The 17506-nt window shown below is 42.2% G+C and overlaps 2 protein-coding genes across 2 annotated transcripts; one reads left to right on the top strand and one right to left on the bottom strand.

The window, feature by feature from the left end:
* Positions 1-3278, bottom strand: ints15 (integrator complex subunit 15). The gene is made up of 7 exons (XM_085378469.1): positions 3084-3278; positions 2754-2975; positions 2246-2411; positions 1859-2136; positions 1512-1749; positions 656-695; positions 1-235 (listed from the first exon to the last, which is right to left on the bottom strand). Exons 1-7 carry the CDS (start codon positions 3276-3278, stop codon positions 1-3), a joined length of 1374 nt encoding a protein of 457 aa, XP_085234595.1.
* Positions 3279-6762: 3484 nt separating this feature from the next.
* On the top strand, positions 6763-16808 carry rgs11 (regulator of G protein signaling 11). Its single transcript, XM_085377272.1, is given in 17 exon segments — positions 6763-6851; positions 7164-7260; positions 7515-7565; positions 8309-8415; positions 8697-8748; positions 9195-9253; positions 9420-9496; positions 9581-9662; positions 10333-10401; positions 10860-10889; positions 10979-11040; positions 11334-11447; positions 11978-12093; positions 13623-13710; positions 13787-13925; positions 15525-15607; positions 15701-16808. Coding segments are annotated over 17 exon segments (1419 nt in total). The 5' UTR covers positions 6763-6788; the 3' UTR covers positions 15831-16808.
* Positions 16809-17506: the final 698 nt, after the last annotated feature.

Below are 17506 nucleotides of genomic sequence, written 5' to 3'. Positions count from 1 at the left end.
TCAGTGGCTGGGTCGGAAGGGGAACGGCATCCCTGTCATAAAGGGCTGAGCTGGGTACTGAGGGTGAGAGGAAGGGTGTGGGGCAAGTGGCGCATGCGGGGTGTGTGCGCGGTGTGTGGGGAGTGCAGGGAGCGGGGCGATGGGTGAATGAGCGGCGTGCGGACTATAGGCCAGCGGAGATGTGTGGATGTTGTTGTAGTACATCACCGGGCCAAACAGCACCAACTGGAGCAGACTGGAAACACAAATACACAAAAAGATGAGACTGAGATGAGAAGCCAAAAGAAAACCAAAATCACAGGAATTAAATCTGTAATCAAATTGACCCTCGGACGGTTTAAGTCAAAAAAGGGACTTAAACCGTCCGAGGGTTAAAGGCACAGATACTGCATTGTTTAAATAGAATGGCTTTAGCGGTAAAATTTCTTCCAATGGGGAAGTTTGTTCGATTTCACTTCAACACCTAAACTTCAGTCCTTAACCAGCTTCCTATATAGTCTAGGGTGCTGGTTATAACATGGTACATTTATGTCATTTTGTTAAAAACAAAAACAAACAAACCCTGAAGCTGAAGCACAGTGTAGGCGACAACACTGTGGAAATATCACATTGTGAAGGGAAATGATGTACTAAACAACAAATTCTTGGATCTTACTTGTTGTGGGGGAGTCGGGAACAGATGGCCCTCAGGTCCTCTGTGAAGACAACATTATGTTTGAAAAGACAGTGTGCTAAGACAAAGTACAGCTGGTTACCTAGCTACTAAATTCTTTTCTAAAAGCTCCTTCATATATAACATTTGTTAAAGTTCCTTCAAAGTGACATTTTAAAAATCAGTTTGCCTTTAAATACTAATGCACTCAATCTTTTTAGGTCTTTAACTTAAAAGATAAGAGAAAAAATAAAGCAGTAATTGCAACACGTGGGACAAGTTTATGTACCCATCTACTAGGAAGGAGAAAGATTTCACAGGACTCTACTCAGTAGTGAAAAACTAAGTACAAGACGTGATCCAACAGCTTTTGGAGACACATTCAGCAGCAATAACTCAAAGTAATAATTTTCTGTATGACTTCAACAGTTTCTCACATTGTTGTGGAGGAACTTTGGCTCATTCTTCACTCAGACTGACATTTGGACTCTGACTGAGATGTTGTAACAGTCTAATTTTTTTTGTTTTTCAGTCACTCTGTTGTAGATTTGCTGCTTTATTTGGGATCATTATCACATGACATGATGACATGACCCAGTTTGGACCAAGCTTTAGCTGTCAGACAGGTGGCCACATATTTGACTCTAGAATACTTGCTTAGAATAATATACAGATGAGTTCATGGCAGACTTAACTGTAACTACAGCTGTGTTTTTTTGTTGTCATTTTGTTTCTTTTAGAAAATGAACTTAGAAGCCATACATGGAGCTGGATTTGAATAGCTGAATATTACATTAATTTCCAGTCTCAGGCACAACAATGTACAGGCACTCACGACACCATTTTTCCACACTGTTACCTCTTGAGCAGAGCAGGGCTCCGCTGGCCATGGCCACCTGCAGGGCTTGGGCCAGCCGGTCGAGGGCCAGCTGGGACAGTGCAAGTGTATCAGCGGAGGACGTGTGCGTGTGTTTGTCAGCCTGGTCCAAAAGTCGGGAAAGATCGGACGTCAGAGCAGCCAAGGACTCCATCTGAAGCAGTGCCAGGCGACCAAAAAGCCCCTTCTCGTTGAGTATGTTGGGCAAAAGCATTAAGACCTAAATAAGGAAGAAGGAGGAGATGGCTAATGACCTTCTCTGTGGACGTTACAAGGGTTTACGTGTACAATGTGTCTTTTACTGAATGGATCTGAACACAAACACAAACCTGTAGGACACTTAAATGGAGTGCAGAGAAGAGAGGCCCTACTTCTGGCTCATTCTCAGAGCTTCCATTGGTCAGCGCCTGCTTCTTGTCTCTGCTATAGACCAGCGGTGCTTTTATGCACCAGCGCACCAAACCCCCTAACGGTGTGACATCGAGCGAGGTGATCGGTTGGCTGCCGGAAATGGGCGAGTTCAGGAAGGTGATCAGGACTAGATGAGGGTCATCTTGAATCCACGATACTATCATCTGGAGGAGTTCGAGTGGGGGGGTGAGCTCCTCTGAAAACACACACAAAAATGTTAAATATCAGATGTTCCTCCAACGAACACAGGCGTGTCAGTCTTTTTTCAAACAGTTTCCATGTTTTTACATGCATTTTTTTTTTACCTGAAGTGAAGTCATAGAGAGTGGTGACAGCAGTGATGAACTGGCAGCAGAAGCGTGGGCTTGCACCGTGGATATTCTGCAGGGTGGGCACAGAGCCTGGGACCATACTGCAGTAATCATCTACCAGCACCTGCGCCAAGCGTACGCAGTACACACGATGGGTTCTCTGCACAGCACAAACATAATCAGAAGCCTACGATTAGTACATCCAAAGTACAGGGACACATACATGCAGTCTTTTCTTGACACATCAGGTCCAGACAGTGTCAGGAGAAAAACATAGACCTTAAAGCATCAAAGTTCCAACTGTGATAAGGGCTGGTGAAACTGGTCAAATTACACATGGCACCATCACTGAAGCAATACATCGTCCAGATGCAATGATGTCTGCTGTCACGTATCAAAGTCTAGTGTAAGAACAGTTGTTGTGGTTGTGTTTTTTTGTCATTTCTCCCTGACCTCATGATTTCACTACTAACAACACAGGGCTGTGTGATTGAGTCCTCACCTGCAACCAGGTAGCAGCACATTCCAGGATAGGAACCCTGCCCACAGCGATAGCCATGGAGACCAATTTGCCCAGCAGTGCCATGCGGCTTTCATCTGCCTGGTTGCCTTGGAGATTAAAAAGGGCAGCAAACATAAGTTGACGGACAGCATCACGACTCTGCTCCTGAAAACAGCTGCACATGATCTCCAACAGCTGGAGCTCCTGAAGAGCACTCATTCTCTGAAATAAAGAACAAAACAAAAAAACACACTTGAGTTATTGACTGATTTCTTTTGTGTGTTTACATATTATACATTGGTGCTTAAGCATTCTGGGGTCCCAGTTTACCCTGGCTGTGGTGTTTCTATCTTTGGGTGCATGTAGAATGAACTCCTCAACCAGCTCCAGGGTTTTTGAGTCAACCTGAGGAGGCTGCCTCCCAGACTGCACCAGGTTACAGATGTAAATGTCCAGGTGGTACAGCAGCTCCTTGGCTGCACTCAGCACATCCCGAGGCAGCAATGACTGACGGATGTCACCCATCTGTAACCTGACAGAGGCACATAAACAATGTGAAAGACGTTAAATATGATGATCAGAAGTGAAGTGTATTAATGAAAAGTCCATGGTAACAAGGCTGTATCTCTTCCATCTGTGAAAGTATTAAACAGTTTTAATTCATGAAGTAACAGTGGTTCTGAAGGCTTTAAACAACACTGCATGGTGGGCTGTTAAGATGTTGCAGACTTTTTTTTTTAATCTTGACACACTGTGACATGTGCCACAGAAAGAAAACAACACAACAAACAAAGCACATTAGATGTAACAAAAACATTAGCTTGTTTTATCATCCAAAATGACGGAACAGTGGACAGTGATTTTCTTTAAACTCTGGTTTCAAGTTAAATTATGCCTATGACTTTTGCCGTGTCTATAGTGTCAATACTTTTGGAGTGGACCAGCTCCACACTGAGTCTCCTCAATGGTCTGCTCCATCCTGCTACAGCTAGTGTTAGCTGGCAGCTAACACTAGCTGTTTCCTTCGCTACAGAGCTTACGCGTTACAGTTAACCCGGCAGTATTCAAAAAGCAGGAGTTAAGCACTTACCTCAGCAAAAGCTCTTATTTCCTTTCAAAAAATTAGCTGAAAACAGGACCACGAAAGGTCTTAAAAGACGACGGAACTGCTTCCTGCTTCTACGGAAGCCTGTGTGGCACAAAAATGACAGCCATTGACGTTCAATCATTGTCTTTAATCATGTGTATGTAAACTGGCAACGCATTAACCCTCTGATGCATGAATTATGAAAGCCTTGGTCAAGATTTTTTTCTTAAGTGCTTTTATTCTTCTCAGGACATGAAAAAAAATGTTCAACTCTTTTTTCCCCAAAAATATGTTTTTTTTTATAAAGTTATAAACTTGTCCACTCCAGTGGACTACATGCGCCTGAGCACTTAGCATGAAATACTGTGAATTTACTATAAAAATTAATTACCTTGTGTTCTATTGTAAATATACAAACACTTGTTTGCTTGTATCCTTTGAAAAACATCTCAGCAATTTTTTTGGAACTTTCAACTCATAAGGCCCCAATGTTTAGACGTAAATAACAAAACCAATCAACAGTCCTAGCTGTGAATCCTACACCTGAATATGGCAAACTATCTCCAACAAGAGAAACATTTTTGAGTCTACACAGTTCTATAACGATGCAGGACAGTATTACCAAGCCCTTAGTAGCATGCTGGAAGAAAACACAAACTGACATCTTAGTCTCTGCATCTCCAAACACTTCTGTGTTCATCACACCTAGGCTGTCCGTAGTTCCTATGTCTCTGTTCTGCTCTGGCAGCCACTCTCATCATCACTGGACTTATCACTGAACTCATCATCACTGCACTCATCAATGAAATCATCATCACTGGAGCTGGATGGAATTTCCTGGACTATTCTGTACGCTGCCTTATTCTTTGCTGCATTTGAAGTCTACAAAATATGATAAAATAATTATTATAGTAACTCAAACTACAGCTGATCTGCACAGAAATATACATTTTAAATGAGTAGCTTATAAATGTAACAATTATATGCTTACTTATAACCAAAACAGTCCCAAAAAACAGTGAGACAATTTATGACTTATGTTAAAAAAATATAGTGGGTAATGCATGATGTCCACTACAGTGGACACATGGTTAATCGTAGTTTTCTACATATTAGACATAACAATTTCTTATTCCAAACAGATAATATCCTTCCCTAGATGTTACTGCATATCATCATATTTTTTTTACCTGTTGGGCTCTTTTAGCATAGAAGGATTGACAGGATATGCCAGCAGTGGTCGGCAGGGGTGACAGTTTGTCTGCCATCTTTGATTCAGAGGAAATTTACTTGCAGTTGCACTAACTGAACACTGAATTGACCTCAATGGAGCATGGCAGCAGAGAGCACTCTAGAGGCTAATATGCAGTTCCACCATAGAAACCAATGCATTAAAGAGATATGTACGTTTTAGTAGCTGTCCACTCCAGTGACCACTATGCATCAGAGGGTTAAATTAAATTAAATTAAATTAAATTAAATTAAATTATTTTTGTTTAAATTATTTTACCAATCAAAAACCAAAAATATTTCACTCTCATAATTTTATCTTTAATTCCACATAATGACACATCATACATTGGGATAGGGCATTGTTTGATTGACTGATCTATTTTATTAGAATACACACACACACACATCTCTCTCTCTCTCTCTCTCTCTCTCTCTATATATATATATATATATATATATATATATATATATATATATATATATATATCCTCTGTTCCAAAGGCGTGTAGTTTAACCACTACGCTATCCAGCTCAAGCTCCCAGGCCTCTGGTAGAGGACCCGAGCTTGAAGGATAAACCGCCCGCAGGGGCGTGCTGGGTGTTTTTATATATATATATGTATAGGAGCACTAGGTGCGGTGACTCCCAAGCTAGGCGAGTGGCTCCAGCAGATCCCGGGAATAACATCGGAGATCTCTGTCCAGAAGAGCGCAGTCCTGGGAACAGCTAAGATACTGCGCAGGAGCCTAAACAAACAAACAAACAACCATATGACCAAATCACATCTACGGATATAGTAAAGAGAGGGAACAAAATCCGTAACAATATGTAGCTACTTTGTTATAAATATAATGATGGTTAAGGATATATAATACATCCTCATTAAAACATTTAACCATTTTAATCTACATAAATGATTAAGCACCAGTGTTTGCTGTCATAGATATTTTAAGATACAAAATACCAGTTCATTTCGAAATGACTGTAATTGCTGATATGCTAATATGTGTAAGCGGAGAAAGCATCTTTAAGAATTTTTGTTACGAAAATTTGTTTAACTGCAAATGTATTTCTTAGCTCATACATTCAGGGCCAGTTTATTGTTTTTAATGGCATAAAATGAAAAAATACCAAGGCTGCTTGCTTAGTCATCTATTTATTGACTAATGTAATCCGTTCAACACATTTCAGCAACCTGACATGTTTTATTCAACCTTTTAGCTATTTAGCTCACAGAACATACTAATATGCAGTGTCTTTATCTTTATTACCCTTATCAGGTCAGTACACAAGCCAAACGCTCTCTGCAAATATAAAACTATTTAAAAAAAAAAAGGTCAATATTCAAATAACAGCGAAAGAACTTGATATGGTACGCTTTGGTAAGGCCTACATTTCGTATACAGCTATATTTTTTCATTTTCAGTTCGTCATGTAGCCTATCTGTAAAAAGAAACAGAGAAAAGCTAGTTGCCTCTTTTGTGCCGAAACTCTTGAGTAAAAATTTATTTGACCTGTAATCCTCTCTAATCTACACAGCCGCGCGCGCGCCCGGCAGGCACGGGACAGCCTGATGTTTCCATCTCTCTCCCTCTCTCTCTTTTCTCGCTCTCTCTCCCTCTCTCTCTCTCTTCTCTCTCTCTCTCTCGCTCTCCCGGTAGCGCTTTGCTTTTGCACTTTGCCGTCCCGTCGAGTGATCCCAAGCATCCCGCAAGATGACCATCAACACCCTGGCTAAAGGAGGGTGTCATCGGGAGCAAATGGCATGCTTTCGAAAGGTAAGACTGCTTGATCACGTTCTCTTTGGTTGTATTTATTTATTGTCACAGAATATCCTGGAAATCCAGCGCTGAACAAATCCAACACATTTCATTAGATTAAAGAAGAAAAACAAATTAAGGTAAAATTATCATTATTATTGTTGTTGTTGTTGTTGTTGTTGTTATTATTCGTGTAGTGGTCCAATTCTTGTTGCCCAGCTGCATGTTTACATATGTGTGTGTGTGTGTGTGTGTGTGTGTGTGTGTGTGTGTGTGTGTGTGTGTGTGTGTGTGTGTTTGTGTGTGTGTGTGTGTGTGTCTCCCTTGCAGATGGAGAAAGTGATAGTGGCCATGCAGGACCCTGACATGGGCATGAAGATGAGAAACCAGAGGCTTCTTATAACTGTCATTCCACACGCCATGACAGGTGTGTGTGTGTGTGTGTGTGTGTGTGTGTGTGTGTGTGTGTGTGTGTGTGTGTGTGTGTGTGAGTATGCTCCTTGTGTCAGTATGCATTAGAATCAGTGCGCTTGGGTGGACAGGTACATTGCAGCTTGACTTTGTCCCAGCAGTCATACATAATTCAGCATTCATTTTTTTGAGAATCCCGTGTGTTTTGCCAAGATTGGAGAGGAACTTCTTTCCTCACTTCCCCTCTTGTTTCTTTCCATTCTTTTACAGGCCATGATATAATTGCCTGGTTGACACACAAATACAGAATCAGCGAGGAGGGTAGGTGTACAGATGCATACAATGTGCGCTTGATTGTTGACTGTTACGTATCTGCTGTTTTTCTCCTGTCTCTGTGTGAGCGGCATGTTGTGTGTCGTTGGTGTGTTGCCAGGATATGGTGCCTGACGCGGTAGGTAGTTATTTGTGTGTGCATCGTAGGGAAGGATGTTTCCAGTAAACAGGAATGGGGTTAGCCCCTGTGGGACTGGGTCTGATTAACTCACCTGATGATCTGAGTTTGATTAGTGTGCCCAAAGAGATCTCCACCTCAGGAGATTTTCAACTAAATTAGACGTTGAGGGGGAAAAAAGTAGCCCGCTGGTCCCTTTTGCTTCCGAGCAGCAGGAAAGAAAAGAGTGGAGTCAGGCAGAGAGAGACAGAGAGAGAGTGGTAGAAGCTGATTAAAAAGCATCCCACGGCTTTTTTTTGGGAGCTGTCACTCAAAAAAGTAGGGCTCTTTAACAAATGAGGAGAGACTGAAGATTGATGAGGCATTCCATCGCTGGAGCAAAGCCTTGATTTATGAGAGATGGTTGACAATGCTCGCATGTGTGATAAAGAAAAGTGCAGTGCCAACAGCTCTTTTCCAGTCACAGCTACTTAGTCAGTTCAGTCTAAAAGCTTTAGTCCTAATGAAATCAGCATCCCCTCTCAGGTGCCATCAGACATGACATGGTGATAAATAAAAAACCTGAATAACAATCTGGTGAGATGATTGAGACTTCTCCTGTGGTGTTCGACAGAGTCTCTGCACCTTGGCAACATGCTGGTGAAATATGGATACATTTACCCCCTCAAAGAGCCGAGGTGCCTTGTGCTACGGCCCGATGAGTCACCCTACCGCTTCCAGGTCAGGCCGCTCAGTATGTCCATTCTGCCTACTTTCTACAACCCTGGCCCTTCCTCCATCAATCTTTCAGTAAACATCACCTTCTCTCTATTAGTGCCCATCTCCCATTTTCACTCTCACTCCATTAGCCCACTTCCTAATCCCTCATCCATCTGCCAGTCTGCTGCTTTTTCATCAACTGCTTCAACATCAGTTTCAGTCAAGAAAAAAATAAATAAAAAGGAAAAAGAAAAATGTTGCTTTTAGTTAGTTAGTTTTTTTTTTGTTTGTGTTTTTTACAGACTCCTTATTTCTGGACTAGTACCAGGTGGCCCGCGTCAGAGCTGGACTATGGTAAGAAAAAACTCTAAATATACATGTGATCTCTGAGGGACGATGTCCACTTCCCAGTGGACATGTCATATATAAAACATTATATAATCATGATTACGAACATGTAAGCTCTTTTTTACATATATCCTACAATTCCTGTCTTTTTCACTCTTTTTAAAAATTATTTATATGAAACACTTTGCGAAAAAATCCTACACAACTAAGAGTTTTTATACTTTAGTGGTTTATACATTCATAAGAGAACCCCAGTTTGAGACCAGGAGGAGACCCAGGAAAAAAAAATCCCAAATCAAATATGCGGAGCTACCTGCTGTAAAGACCCATGTGAATAAGTGAGCAGCTGAAGGCAGAAAGGAGCCTTTATAACATCTAATAAACACAGGTGCAGGTCTTTGGACCTCTGATTTCACCTCTTTCTCTTTGTTTTCTTTCTTATATCCCAACAGCAATCTATCTGGCTAAAAAGAATATAAGAAAACAAGGCGAACTGATGGAATATGAGAAGGTGAGGAAATCATGTGGGTATGCATGTCTGTGCATCTAAATGACAGAGAAAGTGTGTTTGTGTGTGTTTGTTTGTGTTATGAAATATGCACCAGGAAAATTTGGGCCAAGAAGTCTGTGTCATCATTCCTCCTCCTCTCCTCCCTCTTTTCCTTTTCCTTTTTTAGGAAAGGTACAGTCTGTTGCACAAGAGGATCAACCACACCTGGGACTTTGTTGTGATGCAAGCCAGAGAGCAACTCAGGTGCACTTTGTCGCAAACATGCACGCACACACACACACGTGCGTTTACCAGCGTGCACGAACAAACCTTGCGATTTATGTTCAGAGCGTCCAAACAGAGGCGGAAGGCTGACCGCATTGTTCTGGAGTGTCAGGAGCAGGCTTACTGGCTCATCAACAGACCCCCGGTACGCTCAATAACACTGTACTGTATTCAACTGTACTGTGCTGTACATGCTATGCTACAGCACAACTACATGATCATCTCTATACTTGGCAACTATTAAAGCTGTATCCCAGCATAAAAGCAGACAGCAGTCCCACTAAAGTTCACCCACAGTCCCTTTTCCCTTCTGCATGAAATATTCAACCTATCCGGTAAGAGCCTCAGTTGACATAGAGAGAGTGAGAGCAACAGAGGGACAAACAAAGAGAGCAAGAAAAACATCATCATCATATTCCACATCTTTTTCTTAGATAGAGGCAGGCAGGCAGAGAGAAGTACCAAAGGGGAAGGAAAAAGCGTTCACGTGCGTGTGCATGCCGCGGGAAAGAGGGGAGGGGAAGATGAAAGGGGTAATGGGAGGCGGGTGAATAAGAGGACAAGGGTTTTGGAGGAGGGACTCCATCCTGTCTCGACCTTATGAATTAGGGACGAGGGCTTGGAGAAAAAGAAAGAAACCTGGGACTAAAAGTCAGAGCTAGTGGAGTGGAAACTTCTAGGGAGGCTAAGTGCTCGCTCACATACATCTCATCAGACACACACCCACACACACAGATATTGTATAGACACATGCATCAAATACACTGTACTTAGATTTTACTATGTTATTTTTTGTTTTTCTTCTTTTTTTACAGCCTGGGGTTAATAACGTGTTGGACACAGGCTTGGAGCGACCAAATAACTTCAGCTGCAGAGTCACACTGGTCAGTGACTTCATTGTATTTCTCTACTTCCTGCTTTAAAAAAAATGCATTAACGATATAACTTTTCACTCCGTGTTTAATCGCCACCTTTTGTTCTTTCTTGCCACTGGGATCGTTTGAAAGTAAGTTTACCGCAGACCTGCAGTGTATTAGGAATGATTATAATAATCATGATTGTAAATCAAGGTTAAAAAGTCGAGGACCTGAGATGACAGGGTAGAGTCAGTCGCGTCTGTCGTCCCAAATGGGAAATCTAATTCAGTATGTTAGTCTGTAATCTCATACTAGGCTGTCATTGTTTGTAAAATTATATATTTAATGCTACTGTTTGTGTGTCTGTGACACATTTGGTCACAAGGCAGCTATCCTCAAATGTATATGTTTCTATAACTGTAACATACATTATATAAAGGTTTAATGTGTGACCTCACACGATGACCCTGTGTTACTCTTTACAGAACTAGAACAGTGACTACTACAAAAGAGAGGTAAGTACAGCGCGTAATTTAGATGCCATCAGATTAAGTACGAGTGTATAGAGCACATAAAAGGTTCTTCCTCCTGCCTTTGTTTGCAGATTGAAGCCTGTAGAAAGGCTCTTGGAAGAAACCGTGTAAAATCATCCATCTGCCTAGAAGGGTATGTGTCAGTTTGCTAAAGGCTCACATCCAGACACGCACAGATACACACATAATAGACGTCTGATTGCCCGGGTCAAACTCGGCGTCTTCTAGTACGCACACACATGCACATAAAGCTTAGCGCTCCCTCTAGAAGAGCCACTAATGGATGCTTCCCGGGGCGAGTTGGAATTAGTGGCCATTAACTCTTATGATCTGCAGGACTAATACAATAATACCGTGTGTGTGTGTGTGCGTGCATGTGTGTTCATGTGTGCGCGCATGCCACTGCACTTGTGCGTGGATGTGCAGTTTTCTGAAATACAGCGAGCAGTACCTGAACCACGATCCCATTATGCAAGGCTGCCTGCCCAGTAACCCCTGGATCTCTGATGACACCGCGCACTGGACGATGAACGCAGAAATGTGAGACAATGCAGAGATTATAACCAGTCCACACAGTACAGTACTCCACACGTTCAAGAAGAAAGAAAGTGTGTACTTTATTGTACTTTATTGAGCCCCGTGGGGAAATTGCTCTCTGCATTTAACCCATTCACTCAGTGAAGCAGTGGGCAGCCATTGGGCGCCCGGGGAGCAGTGTGTAGGGACGGTACCTTGCTCAGGGGTACCCCAGGGTAGCTGTTAAGGGGAATCGAACCCCCGACCTTCCGATCATGGGGCAACCACTCTACCTACTGAGCTATCCCTGCCCTGAGACTTCATCGAGTCATGTAGCAGCAGCGCGTTAGATCATATATATTTTCTCACAGTTGAAGTACTGAACTTATCATGCTTTTCCTTATTTTACACTAAGACACTTTACACTTATTTAACACTAAGTAGTAATTGAGACTATGAAAGCGCTACAGAAACATCAGCGTGTTACATTACAAATGAGCTCAGCATCCTACATCCAGCGTAACATTTCTGCTTTTTGTGCGTTTCTTGAGCAGAGTGCCGGTCCCGACGCGCCTACGAGTAGAACGCTGGAGCTTCAGCTTCATGGAGCTCCTCAACGATGCCATGGGGAGGAGGGAGTTCATGACCTACCTGGAGAAGGAATTCAGTGGTGAGAAACAGGAGCGAGGGAACCGATTACAAATATGGAGCATTCAGCTTTGAATACTGGAGGATAAAAAAACAAAATGCACTTGTTATACCATTCATATTATTATGTTCACTATCACTGTTGTGGTCCATAATTTCTTAGACAAAGATACAGACTTTGTAGTTTGTTTCCCCTCTGTGCACCACCATGGTGAATTTAAAATGAAACACTCAATAGTGAGTGAAGTGTAGACTTTCAGCTTTAATTCAAGGAGTTTAACAAAAATTATTTTTAAACATTAGCCCTCATTTTCAGAGGCTCAAAATAATTTGTACGAACAAAACTAATTGTAAATATGAGGATTGTTTTTGTAGGGCGGCACGGTGGTGCGGTGATTAGCACTGTCCACCATCAGGCCAGGGCCTTTCTGTGTGGAGTTGTTGTGGATGTTCTTCCTGTGTTTGCGTGGGTTCTCTCCTGGTACTCGGGCTTCCTCCCACAGTCCAAAGACACGCAGTTAGTGGGGTTTGGTTCATAGGTGTGAATGGTTGTCTCTCTCTATGAGTTAGCCCTGCGACAGACTGGCGACCTGTCCAGGGTGCACTCTGCCTCTGGCACTGCGGTAGCTGGGTTAGGCTCCAGCTCCTCTGTGGCCCTGACAAAGATAAGTAGAAGAGAATAGACGGATTGTTTTTATTACATGGATTTAGTCAGTGACCACCTGAAGTCTTGAACCCATGGACATCATTAAATGCTGTCTGAGCAATGAAGACCTGGCACTTTGATGGTTTGCAGAGGAAAAACTGCAAAACTTTGTGTCTGCATAGCTGTGTTTAAAGTGATCCATAACCCATTTTCCCAGTAAAGCAGGTCTGAATGCCTGTATCCACCTGCACTTTCAGTTCATGTTTGCATCAATACAACACAATGTTGGCAGGCACCAGAGGCACCTGTCTTCAGCCACGTCCCTGTCGAGGCTGAAACTGCAGCTGGAAATGAGCATAACAGGTGTAAAATATGCGTGAAATACGAGGAATATAGTATAGATTGTTACAATATTACACATGGAAAATCTATTTAATTGTTTTTCACATCAGCTTTATTCCGAATTTGATTATCTCTCCTAATGATATTTTCCAGTCCCGGCGGTGAGAGGTGGAAAAGACGAGACAGTGGAAAAAGAGATTCAATATATTTATGTGTCCTGTATAAACACCAGAGACGTGGGCTGAAGCGCTGCGCAGCAATCAATTAAAACAATCTTTTAAATCATTAGAAGAAGAATTCAAATACAGAAGAGGTCACAAACAGATGTGGCAAAGTTAAAAGGTAGACGAATGGAGGAGAGGAAGGGCCACATTTAAGAGTGAGATGTGGAGAAGAGGGAGGCATGAGCAAAACACAGGAGAGGGATTTGCTCACCCATGCATGCGTACAGTAGGAACTCTTTCCACAGCTATAAAAAGACTCTTGCCGTGTGTCACATTTTCCTGCATCAGTGTTGTTTTACCACACACGCAGCTCCTCACCGTGTGTCTCTCCGCTCTCAGCGGAGAACCTGTATTTCTGGCAGGCGTGTGAGGATATCAGACATGGAGAAAGCTCCAAAATCGTAGAGAAAGTGGAGGACATCTACAAGTAAGTGGACAGCCATGTCACACATGCATGTGTTACATATTCATAAGATAAGCACCTCGTCTTTTATGTAACCCAGGAATTTCCTGGCTCCTGGAGCGGCCCGCTGGGTCAACATCGACAGCAAGACAATGGATAAAACCTTAGAGGGGATCAAACGGCCGCACCGCTTTGTCATGGACGACGCGCAGATGCACATTTACTTCCTCATGAAGAAGGTCTGACCTCTGACTCACCCACCCACACACTGTACCTTTATGTAACAGCACTTACCATCAACCATAAAAAATGCATTATAAGCAAGCGCGAGCCATGAATATGGAACACAGATCCTTCTTATACTTTTTCACCTGACGTGGCTTTTCTGTATTTATTAAACGGGATCTCTCTCCTTTGTCCCACAAATTATAATAAAATTATGCAACGTTATGAAGTCATGTGCAAAAGTCTTGAACCATTTCTTTATACTTTGCTTCTAAGAAGCCAGACTCTTGTCATTTTTTAAAGTGGTCTTCATCAATTGCTCTTCTAGGCTTTCTGAAGGTCTTGCAGGGGTTTTCTTTGGACATTGGCTTGCTTCTTACTTATTTTCAATCTAGTCCTTGTACCTGACCATTTTCTGAGAAATGTTGTTTGTTTGTTAAGCTGCTTCACACTGACCTGTGAATCACTCAAGCATCACAAAGGCAATTTCTCAAGCGATGAACCAGTGTTTATACACATGACAGACAACTTAGCAAAGAACCTGTCTAAACTACAGAAGATGAACAGTATGTGAAAGCCATGCCCCTGAGGAGTAGGAAAAAAGTCCAGCAAAGACCCAACACAGGATCCGAGAGATGCATCTGGCCATGTAGTCGATCATTTACTATGCACTGAAGCCTTTTCAGCACAAGCCTGGCTGTCAATAAGCCTCAAAAGGCCGAGCTTTGCTAAATGACACACAAACTGAACTAAAAATCAGTGAAAACTTCATTTTCAAATACTTTTATGCACAAATTTTGATTCACCTTACAATACCACTGGAAAGCAGCTAATTGGCAATGACTTTGTTTTTCAGCGTGACAATGATCCCAAATGCAGCAAAATTACACTTGCATAGTAAAACACAAACTGTATAACAGTATCAGGCATGGACTGGCCTCCCCAAAGTTCAGACGGTGTTGGAGATTTAAGGTGGACATACCAAAGAACGACTTTCAAGCTTGTTAGAATTGTCTGTTTTCTGCCTTACATACTATATCACCTACTTACATTAGCAAAATATAAAAAAAAATAGGGGTGGCTCAAGATATTTGCACATTACTGTATGCACAGTCTGTTTTTTAGATTGTAATGGTGCTTTGAGGTGAGTCCTGCTTTACAGGAATACAGCTTGGGAAAAAAGCTCATTTGCTTCCTTGTCAGACGAGAGGATCAATATCAGTTTCTTACCAGTGAGCTTTAGAAGTGCTGCTTCACCTTTGGTCAGAGCCAAGCTGTTTCAGTGTGTATTTAGTATTTATGCCAAGCTAAGCTGGATACCTCTTTGCTCTGGCTTCATATTGCATGACATATGAGAGTGTATTGATCTTTCCTTCTTACCCTCAGCAGGAAAGTAAATTAACGCATTAAAAAGAAGCCAGAAAGCAATTTTTGTTTTTCTACCTTTTGCTCTCCAAATCTTTGGTTGGGTACAATAAATGTGTGACTTGCCTTTTCCTGTTTCTGAACATCAGATTTAAACAAAAAACATACTTTTTTGACTCATGTGGAAGTCCATCTTTTCTTTCCCATGAGCTAAAAGCTTCTTTTTGTGTATGTGTGTCTGTTCCCAGGACTCCTATCCAAGGTATCTCAAGTCTGACCTGTACAAGAACATGCTGGCCAAAGCCATCGTCCCCCAGGAAACCAAGAAAAGGTGACATTTTTATACTCATCCTACTTTTTTTCCCTCTATCCATATTTAAGCATGCATTTAATGAGCGCATTTTCCTTTTCTCCTTCCCGTCAGTGTGTTCCCCTTCATGAGACGCCAGAGGCACTCTAGCCCCTCCCCTGCTCAGACTGCCACCCAGGCAGCAGAGGAAGAAGGCCTTGCCAAGGGGGCAGGTGCCAACTCTGCAGCTGGCTCGCATTTCTGATCCAGGCCAAAAAAAAAGAACCCAAAAAAGAGAGAAAGACTCGGTCGCTTTACTCTCTGTTGTCTGAGTTTTTTCTTTAAAGTCAAACAGAGCTTCTCGTACGCCGCAGCAACATCACTAGAGCTTTGAGAAACAGGTGTCATGGCACACCTGAGCAGCATGCCACTGAAGGACAACCAGTGAACCACAGAGAAGAGCTTTTTCTACACCCTTTATTGTTGCATCCTCATCCCATCACAGTGTGCTGAATAGTTTTTCCTATGATCCCCATATCAAGTGTTCTTTTTCTATAGAATCCTGAGCCGGTTTAGGTAAAGGCGTCGGTAACATGATATTTCTTCAGAGATCTGCCTCAGTGTGACTGTGATTGTTGGGCAGTTTGCTTGTGCAGTTGGAGCTGCACATTGCGTTTGTCGTTGCGCTTCACTTTTCTCAAGCATGCTCTCAACTCAATAAAATGTCACAACAGCAGTTAGTGTGGTGCTCCAGCCTCAGCCCTGCATGCTGTGAGTACCTGTGAGTGTGTGGATCAGCGACCAGGTTTTAGAGCACCTTTTCCTTCCTCTCTTTCTACCACACACTGCTAATTGATTTCATGGTTTAAGTTTTTAAATCCCCAGAAAAAGTAAAGTAAGAAAATAAATAAACAAATGTTCCCACTGAAATTTGTACCTTCGGTCATTTAACCCTTCCTATGGCTACCTGCAGGAGCTCTAAAAGGCTCATTATTTGCATTATTTATTGTAACACTTCTGTTGCTTCTACTTCCTTATAATAATAACTGTTCTGTGCTGGCTCCCTCTACTGGCTGCATGTGACCAAAGCAACATGTTTTCAAGTTTCCTGGAAAAACTACAGCCTGTGATCCTTTGTGGCAGGTGTGATCCCTGAGCTGTGAGCACCCTTTTCCTTCTCAGCACATTTTATCTGAAGTCTGAAGATGTGACAGTAATGTGTAAAATAAAATCTACACCTTAAGACCCTGCAAACAATCGTAGTCTGACTCAGGCTGACTCCAATCACCTTCAGGTCAGTCTGCACTGATGAGTGGAACTAGTCTGATATACAGGACTCAACTCGGCTTGATGCCAAATGCTTGCATTTCAAGCACTGAAGCTATTTTGTGGTTATTATTGGGTTTTGCACATTTATCAAGGTTAATCAATTTAGTATTGCAGATTGCATGCAGTTGCCTAGTTCGGCTGCAGACTGATAGACTGGCTTTGTCTCATTACCGTCTCAATGCACCAAAAGACGCCAACTAACTGTAAGTGGTCACAGACCTGGTCCCCAACTCTGAAGGAACCATTTCATGGGCAACAAAATCACAAACACACAGTTGCAATAATTTTCTGTTGTGCATAACAAAGGTTATCCGTAGTGTGACTGTAGTGTTTCTTTCAGCCTGTGAAAGCTTCATTCAGCTCTATAGATCTGAACCAAGCCTCCAAAGTTTACAGGATTACAGAGAAAAAAGTTTATATATTACACAAAGTGTAGATTCCACAGTTTTTGAAGTGCAACTCAACAGCAACAACGTGTTAACAAAAAAAACCAACAAAAAAACCCCAAGCAAAAACAGGCTTTTAAATTCTTCACATTTTTTCGGAGGTAGGTCTACACGCTAACCACACCAAAGCAGTTCAGCTTAATGTTTTGATCTCTAAGCTTTGCAG

The sequence above is a fragment of the Diplotaxodon limnothrissa genome, linkage group LG18 (genome assembly GCF_057381915.1).
Source record: "Diplotaxodon limnothrissa isolate DT_005_m linkage group LG18, D_limnothrissa_male_GT1.1, whole genome shotgun sequence".
NCBI classification, from domain to species: Eukaryota; Metazoa; Chordata; class Actinopteri; order Cichliformes; family Cichlidae; genus Diplotaxodon; species Diplotaxodon limnothrissa.
This window is presented reverse-complemented; position numbering and strand designations above follow the sequence as displayed.

Excerpts from the sequence above, each read along its gene's own strand:
- ints15 (XM_085378469.1), bottom strand. The coding sequence starts at position 3,278 with ATGGGTGACATCCGTCAGTCATTGCTGCCTCGGGATGTGCTGAGTGCA. Across the intron at positions 2,976-3,083 it reads ATAGAAACACCACAGCCAGG|AGAATGAGTGCTCTTCAGGA; the intron begins GTAAACTGGGAC and ends TCTTTATTTCAG. Across the intron at positions 2,137-2,245 it reads TCTCTATGACTTCACTTCAG|AGGAGCTCACCCCCCCACTC; the intron begins GTAAAAAAAAAA and ends GTGTGTTTTCAG.